This window comes from Colias croceus, chromosome 2 (genome assembly GCF_905220415.1).
Source record: "Colias croceus chromosome 2, ilColCroc2.1".
Lineage (NCBI taxonomy): Eukaryota > Metazoa > Arthropoda > Insecta > Lepidoptera > Pieridae > Colias > Colias croceus.
The window spans coordinates 5,721,264-5,737,756 of record NC_059538.1 but is presented as its reverse complement, the minus strand read 5'-3'; the positions used below and the strand labels follow the sequence as shown (position 1 = coordinate 5,737,756).

The 16,493-nt window shown below is 32.4% G+C and overlaps 1 protein-coding gene across 1 annotated transcript in view; it reads left to right on the top strand.

Moving 5' to 3' along the window:
* LOC123702123 (nose resistant to fluoxetine protein 6-like) overlaps positions 1 to 11,204 on the top strand; it is a 40,273-nt gene extending 29,069 nt beyond the window's left edge. The window contains exons 6-13 of the mRNA XM_045649777.1: positions 735 to 807; positions 5,122 to 5,230; positions 5,584 to 5,739; positions 5,837 to 6,346; positions 6,469 to 6,638; positions 7,235 to 7,411; positions 8,570 to 8,766; positions 10,089 to 11,204. Coding sequence (XP_045505733.1) covers positions 735 to 807; positions 5,122 to 5,230; positions 5,584 to 5,739; positions 5,837 to 6,346; positions 6,469 to 6,638; positions 7,235 to 7,411; positions 8,570 to 8,766; positions 10,089 to 10,220 — 1,524 coding nt within the window. The 3' untranslated portion in view covers positions 10,221 to 11,204. The remainder of the gene's footprint in view (positions 1 to 734; positions 808 to 5,121; positions 5,231 to 5,583; positions 5,740 to 5,836; positions 6,347 to 6,468; positions 6,639 to 7,234; positions 7,412 to 8,569; positions 8,767 to 10,088) is intronic.
* Positions 11,205 to 16,493: the final 5,289 nt, after the last annotated feature.

Sequence of the window (16,493 nt, the reverse complement as noted above, 5' to 3'; positions counted from 1 at the left end):
ACTTATAACATTTTTGAATGAGTGTTCAGGTTTTATGCCAAACCGGCTGAACACATTTTGATTATTTATAGTTAAGACACAGATCTAGCTTTCCTTAACTTACGAATAAATATATGTGACTTTTCGATAAGATGATATGTAGAGATGAGAATATAATATAACTGTGAGAGTTAGAGATGATATATAAAATAAGTCTCAAAACATATAACCGAGAAACAACATTCGAACAAAATGATTTGTGCACAGAGTGTGCATTGCAGTTCGCACAAATGCAAATAATATCTTTGTAAAGGAAGATTTATATACTTTTAGCATAAGAAAACTTTATACGTGCACAATAGTAATTTTAAAGAATTCTTATAGCAGCTATGTTGCGTAAAAGCGTATATTTCATGAACTAAACACTATAGACTGTACAAATATGCAGTTAAAGAAGCTTTCTATGAAAGGTTTTCTCAAAGCAGCTTTCGTCCATTAAGTAAATAGAAAAAGAATAATGTTAAGGGTAAGACTGTGCATGTATTATAATAATAAATATTTTTATTTGTTAAATATGAATTAATATATTATTTAATGGTACTATGTAATGCTTTTAGCTTATTACATACTTTTCGAAATATTATTAATATTCTATGTTCTTAGAATAAATTATCTTACATACGGTCTACAACTTTTTTGAATAACTATTTGAGAATATCGCGGAATTTTTACTGAAATTTTTGTGAATTTTACAGGCAAAAACAACAGAGTGCAATGACTCAATTGAAGAGGAAAATAAAGACCGCGACCTAAAACGCGAAAGATGTGGTAAGAATGATGATTTTATTGGCCGTAATTATCATAATATTTTTCTTAACCCGTCCTCAATTTCAAATAAATAACTACAAAATTGTTTAACGTTATATCTCCCCCTTAAGGTGGATGTTCCGACCGTCCCTCCATACATTTTTGATTACCTCTAAACACTTAACACAGACACTATTTCTTTAAAACTAATCATTTTATCACTTCTCTATAATGAAATGTGTGCGCGTTCGACCTTTTTAATCAATAATTTACAATATTTACTTAGAAAAACAACAGTAAAATACCGGAAAAATTTGACACTTCTACAGTAGTGTGCGTGACTTTTGCCAAGCGAAACACGACATAAAGCACGACATCTAGCGCATAGACTATATACTTATTACAGATCTAGCGCGTCAATGTCTAAACGAAAGGCGATGTTTAGACATAAGACGCGCTAGATGTCGTGCATTCGCGTTCGTTATCTTATACATAATGAGCATAATTCTAATAAATCAAAGTTCTGTGTAAAAATTGAGTAATTTCATTTCCAATCGTTCAAAGAAAATAACAATAAAATAAAATAAAACTAATGACCTTAGAAACTATGTTTTTTTTTGTAAACAATTTATTACTCATTATTGTTCGTCCGTCGTAGGTCTGTAAACTGTATTGTACACTGAAGGTAAATGGTACTGTAGGTACTTTAGTTCGGCGTCGTCGTCGGCTTGATATAAATTACATTCTTGATTTCATTTGACACGCGCTATGATTTGCGCGCGGAATTTCTTGTGTTGTGAATTTATTTTTGTATGCTATGCATTTTAATTGATTCAAATTGCAATGTTTCTCTAGTATGCATTTGAGACTATATTGTAAATTGTAATAATTGATCGTGGGTATAGTAATTAATTATTCTAATAACGCAATTAGTAATATATGTATTTTCGGTGGGATTCAAAACAAAAAATTGGCCCGTGATTTTTATGAAATTTCACCACATTGCAAATCACATCAATCATAGTTCATACACATGTATGACGAAAGTGATTAGTATTGTGGCTAACATTGACTCATCAGTTCATCACTGAAACCAGTGATAAATCAGTACCTATATCATATTGTGTTTGAATATTTTTAAACAATGATATAAGTATACAATTATTATAAATCGGTAAACTATCAAAGTAATCACAAACTTGCAAACATTGGTAAAATGTCCAGTAGTTTATGAGCCTATTCATTACAATCAAACAAACAAACAAAGTTTTCCTCTTTATAATATTAGTGTAGACAAACACTATGAATACGATCACGAATGCAAATTCGGGGATTTTCTAATTATTGCTAAATAATAATTGAATTCGTTTTGAAATACTCTATAATTTTTAGTGTATAAATATTAAATAGACATTTATAATGTGGTGCTCATTTTTTTTGTACTGCTAACGCTATTGTAGGTACCTATTTTCGTTGTTTTATTTCAAGTGAACACGGCCATACAATTTTGTCACGAGCCGCCTATGATTGTAGGTACTTTTGTTAGGCTCCTTCGTCGTCCGCGTCGCGTCCGCGTCGGCTCGAAAGTTCTTGATTTCATTGTCACGCGCTATGATTTGCGCGCGGATTTTCTTGTGTTGTGAATTTATTTTTGTATTATTATTATTTTTTATTTTTTTTTTATTTTATTGATTCAAATAAAATATTTCACTAGTATGCATTTGAGACTATATTGTATTATGTATAATTTATCGTAGGTATAGTTATTCTTATAACGCAGTTATATTTTCGGTGGGACAATTTGACCCGTGATTTTTCTGAAATATCACCACGTTGCAAATCACATCAATCATACACACGTATGACGAAAGTATAGTGGCTAACATTGACTCATCAGTTCATCACTGAAACCAGTGATAAATCAGTATATCATATTTTATTGTGTTTGAATATTTTTTAAACAACGATATATACAATATTATTATAAATCGGTAAACTACCAAAGTACTTCCGAATTTTCAGACAGACAAACAAGTAGTTTGAACACGCAGTTTTCTTATACTAGTAGCAAAAATCAAAACCATAATATTATGTTTACCTACTATATTTTACTAAAAGTCGAGTGCGTCGAAATCGTAAATAATAATATAATGTTTTTCACCTTCCTGGTTATTTTCCCATAGTAAATAGTGTTTTAGGTTTGTTGTTGTAGGTAGGAATAATAATAATTATTCTTACTTGTTGGTTATGAAATGTATATTGAAATAATTTACTTTTACAAATCATTAGTGATATTAGTTTTGAGTGAAAATGCTTGGATCAGCATAATATTATATGGTACTTCAAATACATGTTTTGATAAAAAAACAATAGTGTAATAAAATAAAACTGCGTTTTATTGTAATCAATGTTGACAGTTTTAAATTCCAAAATTATTGATTAATAAAATAGTTTACACCAACAAATATAACTTTTATTTTTATAACCATCGTTCATAATATAAACCGTAGCAGGTGGCGTTTTGAAGTTCTGTCTACTCATACAGAAAAATGGAAAACTTGTTTTTTTTGTAAACAATTTATTACTCATTATTGTTGTTTGGCTGTGTGTTTGGCAACTCGAAGCGTGGTCGTCCGTCGTAGGTACTTTTGTTCGGCGTCGCGTCGTCGCTCGTCCGCGTCGGCTTGATATAAAACATTCTTGATTTCATTGACACGCGCTATGATTTGCGCGCGGAATTTCTTGTGTTGTGAATTTATTTTTGTATGCTATGCATTTTAATTGAATCAAATTGCAATATTTCTCTAGTATGCATTTGAGACTATATTGTAATAATTGATCGTGGGTAGGTATAGTAATTAATTATTCTAATAACGCAATTATATTTTCGGTGGGATTCAAAACAAAAAATTGGCCCGTGATTTTTATGAAATTTCACCACATTGCAAATTATATATTATACAATTACAATTACAATTATTATAAATCGGTAAACTATCAAAGTAATCACAAACTTGCAAAATATGCTTTTCCGAATTTTCAGACAGACACACAATTTTATTAGTTTGTTTTAGCAAAGTAGGTACCTATACCTATACGCTTACGTCGCGCGTCGCGTCGCGTCGTCGAAAACGGTGCGCCCAGAAACAAACATACCTACCTAATTCAGTTACAATCCTTTTTTTGTTCCGTAATATATTGTATTCTAATACGATTTTTTTTATTCGTCGGCCAGTTCTACAGTCTACTAGGTATAAAAAGATAAAATTGAAATATAATTATTATTGTAGCGACAGCCATATGTTACTATGTTTTCGTAAATATGTTTTTCACCTTCCTGGTTATTTTCACATAATCTTATATATATATAAATGAATCGCAAAATGTGTTGGTAAGCGCATAACTCGAGAACGGCTGAACCGATTTCGATAATTCTTTTTTTATTATATTCCTTGAAGTACGAGGATGGTTCTTATGTAGAGAAAACGTAAACATGTACCACGGGCGAAGCCGGGGCGGACCGCTAGTCTAATATAAAAATGAATCGCAAAATGTGTTGGTAAGCGCATAACTCGAGAACGGCTGAACCGATTTCGATAATTCTTTTTTTATTATATTCCTTGAAGTACGAGGATGGTTCTTACTTCTTATGGAGAGAAAACGTAAACATGTACCACGGGCGAAGCCGGGGCGGACCGCTAGTAAATAATAAAATAATAAATAGTGTATTAGATTTGTTATTGTATCTTGTATACCTACGAATAATTATTCTTACGTCTTGTTGGGAAATGTTCAAATACCTACCTATTGAAATAATTTACTGTTACAAATCATTAGTGTTATTAGGTAGTTTTGAGTGAATAGGCATGGATCAGAAATTCAGAATATAATATGCTACTAACTACTCAAATACATACACGCCAAACTTGTTTTACATTCACGCCATCTAGAGTTCAATCTTTATCATTTTTGTATACGTCTGTGTGTGTAAACGACCCTGTATGCAATGACAGATGTTAAAACGCATGGTTTTACCGAATTGGGTGGATTTTAAGGCAATGATATGACATATTTAAATAAAATATAATATTCAGTAATCGCCATGACTATTCCTACGACCTTAATCTTTTCCAATTACGCAAAAACTCAAATAAACTAGAAATGTAGAATTCAGCGCCATCTAGCGGGACATTGGCTGGGAACAGATCGTAGCAATCACCTTAACTAAACTTCAGAATAGCCTTTCACAAACAGTTTTTGTTATAATTCATATCAAGGAAAATATGTATTATGTTTCTTGAACCATGAGGAAATATTTTCATATTTTGTTTCTAGGTGTATGGGCAGAAGTATTACTTTCATTTTCAATATTATCGAACGGTCGGGCTATCTTGAGTACACGTCGACCAAATGATGGAGCACTCACCTGTCTGCATGGCATGAGGTAACTTATATTGAAAATCTATACAGCTATACTAATATTATAAAGCTGAAGAGTTTGTTTGTTTGTTTGAACGCACTAATCTCAGAAACTACTACTGGTCCGATTCGAAAAATTCTTTCGGTGTTAGATAGCTCATTTATCGAGAAAGGCTATATATCATTACGCTAAGACCAACAGGAGCGGAGCCACGCGGGTGAAACCGCAGCTAGTCCATAATATGTTTAATATAACATACGACATTTGCCAACCCACAATTGGCCAGCTTGGTGTTATGATCTTGACCCTAATATGCGGATTATGTTTCTGCAATGGAAACAAAAAAGAGTTATGATCATGATGATATTCTTTTCCAGATTTTTGTCAGTACTGTGGGTAATCATGGTACACACTTACCTTACAATATTTTACATATCTGACAATAAGCAGATGAGAGTAGTAACGGAAAGGAACTTTTTGTATCAATCAGTCGGCAATGCTTCGTATTGTGTGGATACATTCTTCTTTATAAGGTGAGAAAACAAACAAGATTTTAAGGTATTTTTTGAATATACATTATTTGAGTGTTTTTTATATATTGTCATGCCTCTCATTCTCTATCTTTTGCAGTGGCTTATTAGTAACAGTTCTCTTTTTGAGGAGCGAAGATAAGAAAACTAAAAGGAAAAATGATAAAATGGCACAGGCAGTCGATAAGGACCTCAACAAGAACATCAACGGCTACACAAACTCCGCGCTATCAGTATCCGCCATAAGCCAGCAATCCTTCTACGAGGATATTCTCGATAAGCCGAAATCAAACGCGTATACTAAGAAAGAAGTTTCTAGAATAATAAGATCTTTCCTAGTCCTACTTTCATATCGCTTGGTTAGATTGACTCCGGCGTACGCTTTTGTTATCGGGATAAACGAGCTCGCGTTGCGATACACGTACAACAACACCGTTTTCGAACCGGCCATCTTTGACCACATCACGTGTGACCACTATTGGTGGAGAAACGTTCTTTACATAAACAATTTGTTTCCACAAAAAGACATGTGCATGGTCTGGTCTTGGTATATGGCGAACGACACGCAGTTTTACGTCGTTGGCATTATACTATTATTAATATCAGTTAAGTAAGTATTTATAAATGTGCAAATGTGCAGTTAATTTCCATGTCAGCTGCGGCGTGTTGCGACCTGACATTTTAATCTATCCCTTGTGAATAATTTATCTAATGTAATATTTATTTCGACAGGCATGTGAAATTCGCAACGATTTCGCTAATTTTATTGTTGGTGAGCTCATGGGTGACCACAATCTACATATCAGTGTGGTACGCGTACAAAGCCCGAATACAGGAACCTTTTGAGATGTTTGACCCGCTTTATGACAAGCCGTGGTCAAGAATCGGTCCCTACTTAGTTGGTAAGTTTATACGAGTACTCTCAGTTTTATGTGGACATAAAACAGAAATGTCGGTCTTGTCATACTTGTGTTATGTATTCAATATTTAAAATATTCATCTCATACCGTCTTTTTTATAACAAAGGTTATAAAATAACTACTTATATAAATTCCGATTTGTGGCGCATTTTCCTCTGAAAATTTTCTCCTTGTAATTACTACAGCTACGTTTTTGAAAACCAGAACTCATAATTACTGTTGTATAAAAATGTGGTTCGAATATAAATATTAAAGTTGGAAGCACTGAGTACTATTTAAAATTTGAAAAATTTATACCACTTAAATGTATTAGAACTGAACCCGGAGAACATAAACCTAAGGCAAAGATAAAGTAGAATTTCATACGAAGCAATAAGCGGAGCGCGCCGGTTCATTGCTCGTAAAACAGATTTTATGATATTTTATGCATTTTCTATCACAAAAATATGTGCCTATAACGGAAGATTGGAAGATGTTAATTAATCCGCAAAATAAAATGGAGCTAACGAAATAAAATTAGGTCAGTTACGAAAATGTTCTAAAGGTCAGAGTGAACTTAAGGATTATTTGTCACTTAGGTATGATGGTGGGTTGGTATTTACATAGGACGAAATGTCAAGTGAAGATACCGTATTGGCTGGTTGCCATCGGCTGGCCGGTGTCGCTGCTAATCATCGGCTCTCTCATATTCGGCATGGTTGACGGATACTTTGAAGTTTGGCCCACCGCTTTTTACGTCAGTATTGGACACACAGGTGTGTATTAGGAGAAGTTTTTGAATTAAATTTAAATATTAAATTTTTAAGCTTTTCCACTTTTAAAGAAGAATATTTGCGTTTATGGTTGCAAGTTTATATAAACTACATAGGTATGTGAATGAATGATATAAGTTGTTATCCAATTAACATTGGCTAAAATCAGTACTTCTATGTAAATAAAATGTTCCAATGTTAATTAAAAAATAACTGTATGTTCGTGTTTGTTTAGAAATAGTACGGGTATCAAAATTCTTTCCCGCTAATTTTGTATTCCCAACGTGAAGATAAAAGCTAAGCCAGAGAACATAAATTAATATTTTTCGTGGCCAGAATTATATTTTCTTTTCACTCAGCTTATTTAACACCTACAATGTTGGTTAATTTACTTTATGTATTTAATATAAGCCAAGTAAAATAAACAAATGCATTTTTTGTTGGAACATTTTTCCATAGATGATATTATCGATTTTCGTAAATGTTAGCCAATGCCCAGTTGGCGCGAGCTCAAATCTAAATTCAAGTTATGTTGAACATTCGTTGAAGTTTAATAGAATTGCACTGTATTCTAATACACAGTATAAATGGTATAAATTTTAGATTAACGTCATATTAAATGACTAACTGCGAATGAATGCATTACATTAATTTGTAGTTAGTTACTGAAAGCTCTACAAGAACAGGTAATATCGCGAAAGCGTTAAGTTTCACAATGCAGTTTAGCCACTTCAAGGTAAACATAATACACGACTTTTATTTGATATTTCTCAAAGATATACCTAATATATACGAATATTATGACGTGTCGAGCAGTCTAAACCATTATACCTATGTATGTAGAGTCATAAAATATTTAAAATATTGAACTTTTTCAATAAACAACTTATGTTTTAATGATAACCTGATACCGATTGAAAAATAAAATATTATATTAAGAATTTAAAACAACTAAGTAAGATTTTTTAAAATTTAACCTAATAACTCTCCATTTATAAATTATGAATTTTCCACTAAAATATATCTACCTATACAAAGAGAGTGCAGGAGAGTATTTATTTAAAGTCCTTTAACATAATACTTGTACTTGTCTCTGTGGTGCACAATAAAGAATTTTTGATGATTCATTGATAAACGCTATAACTGCAATAACCTTCCCAGGGTGGGGAGTAGCGCTCGCCTGGGTGTCAATAGCGTGCTGCTGCGGGTACGGGGGCCTGGCCAACTCGCTGCTCTCCTACAACGGCTTCCTGCCGCTGAGCCGACTCACCTACTGCGCGTACCTGGTGCACCCGACCATCATGATGTACACGACCTTTCTCCTAGATGGACCTTTGCACTTGCAAAACTCTATTGTGGTAAGTGTTGATAGTACCCAAAAAATAGACTACACATTCTCATCACATAAGAAATGTTATAGAAATAATTAGTTAAGGATATGTGATACATATTTATTCAAACCTCTCTCCCATTCTCTCTTATTGTATATTCTGAAATTCCTAAATCTGTACACAATTGATATCTCTATCCCGCAATAGCCTAGTGAGGTTACAACGACTTCCTAAGTAAATAACCGCAACCATGAAAACACACTCTGAAAATAATTTTAGAAGTGCTTAGAGTACCGTTTTCATAATAAACAAGATGAACGTAACGCGATAAACACTCTCCTCGCCGCGCAATATGTGGGGCAAATGTTATCTTAAGGCTATGTTAATGTAGACCCAGGATTTAAGCCCCTTCTAATTCCTATCTACATACGGCCATTATTTTATACTATGTTCACTTAAACTATCAAGAATTAAATTAAAATATTATTCGTTGCTAGAACATTTTCAAAACAAGTGAGATAACTTTTTATAAATGCAATTTAAAACTTACAATTAAACTCATTTCTCAGGCTCGTCTCAAGTTTTACGAGCGCCGTCAAGAATCGCGGACGGGCTCGTTAATAGCCATAAATTATTTGCAAATCTCAAATTCGTATAAATTTCCGGCATATTTTAAGCTACAACAGATTCGCGACAACAACTTTACATAAAAAATGTGGCAAGCTTATCAATATATTTTACAATATATTAATAAATTTTATGAAGGCAATAGATTTTATGAAGGTATCAAATAACTAAACTACACGTTTAATTTCCGACACAATCATATCAACTGAAATTGGATTTGTTATCAAAGAATTTCAGCACCGTTGGAACAGGGAATTGAATTGAAAATTGAGATTATGTTGATGTGCAAAATCAATTCTATCTGTGGGCGGCTGCGGGCACTCGCAATACACGGCGACAAGTGTACCGTTGTCCAATTTAAATACTCCAATTTATCACCATTTAGGGTTGGGTCACCCCTTGCTGATCATGTTTCTGATAACCTATTTGACACTGAAGTAAATTTTGATACAGCATTTTTTATTTTAACTTACAAATGACGTAGTTAGAACAATTAGGAAGCTGAAATCTTTAAATATCAAGCATACATAAATTATTTTAAACACACAGAACTTAAACCTACAAAGAATTGATATTATATTATGTTTGTGCAAGAATTAGATGAGTATCCACTAAATAAGCTTTCTAAGTTTCTAGATGTTATTATAGCGCGCTACACCTAATAAAACTCAAACGCGTTCTCACAAGACAAACGAGTAACATAAATTTTTATCTCGTTACAGATAACATTATACGCTGGATATGCAGTTCTTGCGTTTTTAGCTTCGTTCGCCATCTCGCTCGCCTTCGAAGCACCAGCTGTGAGGCTTATCAAGATAGCTGGCGGAGAAGATAAGGGCAAAAAAGCTCGCTGATTACACGAATCGTACCTTGGGGATGGAGTTGATGTTACGCCTCGAATTTATCTCACGTTGCACTTATTTGTAGCGTTAACAAGTTTAACATTGAGAAATGTTTCAAGTGTGCCTCCATACAAGAGCTTTATTTAATTTAAGGCAGTACTTAATAATTTAAACTATCCGCGTCGAATCGTTCTCTACATTTTGCTTTGTGATTTTAAATCGACCTCACTCGAATCATAATCGATAGGCCGTAAGCAAACTCATTGTGAAATATCATTATTAGGTAGTATAATTTACTGTCAATGGAAGGTTGGAACGGTAATATATTCAAATTCAAAAGCGCCTTCAGCTCACTCTTGAATTTGAATTACAGCATTCCGATAGTAAATTGCTTGATAAGATGTCGGATACGATATCGCAAAGTTACCATTTAAATAATTGATAGTAAGTTGTTTACACGATTTTATTATTATATTTACAAGTCTTCGTGTCATAATAACTTTCCAAAGGGTTAATGTATAGGTAATATGTAGATTGTAGGTATGTACATAGAAAGTTTACCGATCAATCATGTGCCAATATCATGACCTGTTTTCAATCTTTTACTTTATCCATACTGTGTTAATGGAGAAGTTTGTTTTATGTCAGTATAGTATAATAATTGACTATAAAATCAAGATTATATAAATGTTACCATTAGGATAAGTAGCTATTGTACATACAAGTGATATATATATTTCTGTGTGTCGACTTTAACAATGCCGCATGATCAATGTCCCTGATAGCGTAGGTACAGTCACTACAAAGCAAAGTTTTGTTTGAATAAGCTAACCTACCGCTAACGAACTTTAAATGATTAAGTAACTGGAGTACGGTTCGAAACAAAAACGGAGTTTCAGTTTAATTTCAGTTCTTGTAATGAGCTTTGATGACGGGGTGGTTTTTATTATTAAAAACGACTTGAAATGTAACCAAATCCTTCAGGTTAATAAAATATTGAATCAATACTGACCGAACCACTTAAACATAAATTTGTGATATAATGTTAAAAATTATTAGATTTTAACTGTATTTTGGTTTGTATATTATTATTTTTACCCAAACTCAAAATCATTTTATGTACCATGTGTGTAAATAGATAATTTTAAATAAATAATTTAATTCTAGTCGTACATCATGAGTTTCATTTTTCCCCTCAATCAAAAGGAATTGACATGAAAACCCATTAAAATGAACGATCTCTACCCACATGCCCCAAAAAACACCCACATTATATTCGCATGTCATTGTATTCTTACTGAGGTCACATTTCATATAATTTTTATCGTAAGCATACCTATGCCTGAAACATTAATTAACAATAACGATTTGAAAAATAAATGAAGAAATTCTTCATAGCACATATTTCCTACAGAAGCAGCTGAATTATTTTTAACAAGCAGATAAAAGCTAGAGCATTATTTTTTTAATTCTTTTTCAGTATGCATATCCGAATCCATTCACTTGACTTAGGTATAGGTAGGTATATGAAGACATCAACAATGTTAATAAATAATTTATTCCATTCAAATGTATGCAAATATTTTGGGAAATAAATCATCTCGAAAGCTCTGTATCGTAATACCGACCGCATCTGATATTGAAATATAAAATAAAAACAAAAACGAGTGGAGCATAAGCGGAACGCTTCATTGTTGAGGTCGAAGCTTGCATTGTGAGTAAAAATGAATACAAATCGAAATTGCAAATGTGGAAATAACATTGAAGACATAAAGTATCCAAGTGATGTCCTTATCAAATGAAATAAAGTAGACTTCAAAATGAAAGTTGCGAATTTATAGAAAAGATTTTAGATAGTATATTCTTGTGCTTGATTTTACGTGAGTAATATAACATTTAGAAATTATAGATTTTGACGAATTTATTTATTATATCACTATCCCGACGTTTCGAACACTTTGCAGCGAGCGTGATCACGAGGAGACCGTCGGGACTCGGGATAATCCATACTAATATTATAAATGTGAAAGTAACTCTGTCTGTCTGTCTGTTACTCAATCACGCCTAAACTACTGAACCAATTTGCATGAAATTTGGTATGGAGATATTTTGATACCCGAGAAAGGGCATAGGCTACCTTTTATTGCGAAACATGCACCACGGGCGAAGCCGGGGCGGACCTCTAGAAATGAATAAATCGCGTTTAAAATCCGTTAAAGTCTTTAATTTCTAAAAGATTTTGCAACGTTAATTCATTATTCGCTCTTTATATTTTATTCAATAGTTTGGCGAGTCAATAAATCTTTATATTTTTCAGATGTCATAAATAATATTAACATTCCTTACCTTACGGCTTACGTCTAGATAGACTTGCGAAAGCTTTTCTATGGAAATTTACTTTTTGATATTGAAATGAGGTGTTCATAAAAACACTTATCTGTCATCAAGGCGTGATCTAGATGCATGTTTTATAGCATTTTCTTTTATTTTGTAAATTAATAGACGTAAGATGATATAATGAATGTAATCTATAATTTTTCTTTGCTAAACTGGCATCTAGTCTCCATATCTCTCGTAACGTATTTTATCATAAAATATTGAATTATTTTTTTATTATTATTAACGTATTTTCATTGTTACTTATGATTATTTACATAGTTTATAAACGATCTCAATTATATTGTCATGTATGTGTGACAAATTACTCTGTTAACTGTCATATGACTCAAATACTTTATTATTTCAGTAAAAAATAATTGTAACACATCATTTATTTAATTACATATATTATGTATATTGTTGTAACTTGTGTTCTCGTAAATCAACAATACTGAAACAGCAGTAAAAACCCTAATAAAACGCTAATTCACCGTACAAATTAGCTATTTCGTAGTTAAAGTATCAGCGCCATAAAACACGCACTATAATGAAATGTATGAGTGTTCATAAAATTATACTACGTCTTTTAATACATTCATGTAAAAGATATTTTACTTAACACCTTCCTTTCTTTTCCATTCAATTGGAGTATCAACACGTATCAACGTAGCTTCAATCGTTCGTTCGTAGGCGTTATAGACTCGACATCAAATTTGAATTTAGATTTTTCTGTATTCTAACATAAAGCTTCACTTAATATAGAATATTAAAAGGGTTAATTAAAAATCAGATTGCTCGACATAAAATCTTTCATCAACCCTAAACAATAGAGCTAACAGGGTTCGTTATAATTCCGCTAATTGCTCCGCTTTATGACGAAAAATATTTCATCTCGAACAAATAGGGAAAATTTTTTAATTACCAAATAAGCTTAATTCTCATAATCTCTGTATAACAAACAATTACAAACAGGGTATGTTTAATCAGGTTTAAGCCTTGTAATTAGCTGTGTTCTGCTTTTGCGTTTAATCCGCGTACCTATATAGGCTCAATGAGCAATTTTCCGCCATGATGTTTATCCTATAGATTGACCTCATGTATTTCGGACCATTTTAGGTATTACATTTATATGTGTATTTCTCATTTTTAATCCTGAATAATTCAGTTTGCACTATTTTCATTATAAAAAGAAAACAAAATTACTATAAATTTGGTTTGTACTTATTTAAAAAATCTATCACGTAAGGGCCTTAAATAAATATACATAATTGTTAATTCACAAAATCAGAGCTCAGCATTTATATATGTATAAACAATAAAACAAGGGTGCCTAAAACGTGTAATAATCCATCTTCGTTATCATATTAATTACCGTAAGTACTCCGCCGAGTGAATAATACTTCATTCAACCAAAACCGATTAATCACTAGCTAAGAATTGGGTGAACCTTGAAAGCAGTTAACCAAGCTACAAATTGCGTATTTTCTATTTTTAGGGTCCGTAAAAACAACGTTGTTTTCTAGAAAATACCTAGCAGTTTATGGATGAATGGTGAAGGTAAGAACACATGAAATTACTGAGAATGTATTTCTATGACAATATATTGAAGAACCACAGTCTTGGTAATGACTACGAACTTGACTGCATACAAGAGGCGGTGGTAGCGATACATTTATAGTTAACAACCAATGTCTGAAAAATTATGCTATCTTAGAAATTACTTTTTTTGTATACTAAAATTTACATACAATTTAAATTAACGAGTTGTAGGTAATCAGAGGTATAAGAAGTATATTAATTGTGAATATATTCGTTCTTAGGTATTCGGTCTTTTAAATTAACTAGTCAGAGTAATCGCGTTTTAAATGCCTCATAAAATGTTTAAAAGCGACGTAGAAAATAATAATAAAGTTCTAGCAATCGTGTAATAATAGTAATTAGTCACGACTTCTTGAAATGAAGTCACGTACACTTTAAGTTAGATTAGCGACTTCTGAACACACCTCCAGTAACTCAATCAAACAATAAAATATAGGTACCTAGGTATGCTAGCTGCGATTTTAGAATAAAAAATAGAAAATGATTATGAAACATGATATTTTAACTTAATGTAGTTATACAAAAAATAATCATTAACATTATCATTCCCTACGTGAAAGCTTACAGTAAAATTAGGAAAAAAATGCTGGCAAAAATTTGGTGCGAAAATCATGGTTCGATGTATTTGGGTTTTTATAATGGATCACTCTTATAATTAAAATAAATCTTACTAAAAAGTCCAATAAAGCTTAAATCCATTCATCCATTCATCATGGCGTTAACCGCCGCAAAGAGGCTCATTCGCGTAGTCAGGTAAAAAAAGTTATCTGAAACTATTGAAAATTAAACAAAATAATATTTTAAGAACAGCCTCAGAATATAATAAATTTATTAAAAAATATTCAGGCATTTAATAAACTATCTATTGAAGCAAAGTTCCGACTGTTTCGAAGTTTTTCTACTTTTTCAATTGCCATTATTTATCCCAACATCCTTCCATAATTTACTGTCTTCCAAATTAAAAGTAAATCGTTGGAAGTAAATAAATTTTTCCGCCAGAACTATTAATCTATCCCTTCGGTGTTTCATTCAGAAGATATCTTTCAGATAACAAGCGGCCCGGCAAATGTTTCCGAAAATCACTTTTATTTGTCCATAAGACTATCCTTTACTTTTGGTACACAAGTTATTCCTTTCGACATCGCACACCCTTTCTCGTTTCTCTAGTCTTTTTTTTTATTATCTCTTCAGAATGCTGGCTCCAAAGGTGTTAAGATTCGTTTTATAGCTCTCATCGAGGCCAGCTCTATAATTCAAATCTAACTGAGTCCATAAAATTGAAGAAAAACATAAAAGTTACTACATAAACACTTTTAATCAGCCGTTGACGTGATAATTTGAGAGAGAGAATATAATATGTATAACTTTAAAGTACTTCAGATATTTAGGCAACTGACGTAGGTGTACCTGTCCATCATCTTTGTTCATGCATTAGTCGGAGTATTCTGACATAGTCTGCATTACTTTGTCTTCATAAGAGAAAACGGCGCTTAGGTATAATAAATTAATAAATACGTTGTAGGTATACTTTATACTATAAACTAATTATGTAATTATATTTCTATCATTAAACAATTGTTTAATACAATTCTATAAATGTTTATAGCCTCACTTAATCGATCAACCGATTAATTTTGAACCCTGTATTTTATGAATTGTTATGTAGATACATATCAGGTTAGAACATCACACAATAACCACATAAGTTTTTTTATGGTTACCAATGAAATTCGTGTTATGCATAGTTCACTTTTTGGCTTTTGATGGATGACTTCATCATTTATGTCATCCATCTAAAGCTTTTATTTACAATCTATGTTTCCTACTGATTATAAAAAACTGAAGATTTTGATTATTTGTTTGGACACGCTAGTCTCAAAAACAAATGGGCCGATTACAAAAATTTTTTCGCCTTTGTCTCGCAGTTTTGCAGTGACGAACCAGTTGGCTATACATATTACGTTAGTATAACGAGTACATCTATTTAGATGAAAGGGCACATGCTGGGGAATAGTTTACTGGAGTATGTAGAGGGTGCTGTGCAACTAGGCAATTTATCTGATGGTCCCGCGTCACACCTCCATGCTCTTACGCAAATAAATTAAATTACATGCGAGCTCCTAACCCCAATTGCTACGTTCGTGCATAATCACAGTAACAAGTTTACGATGTGCACCTATTAAACTTAAATTAAGCAGCCAGATGGTAACAAGCGCCTTCGCGATAATTAATAGTTTGGGTACGAAGTCTGACGATTCTCGCTTTGGACCATTTATTCAGCAATGTCTTAGTTGTTGATGTGTTTTT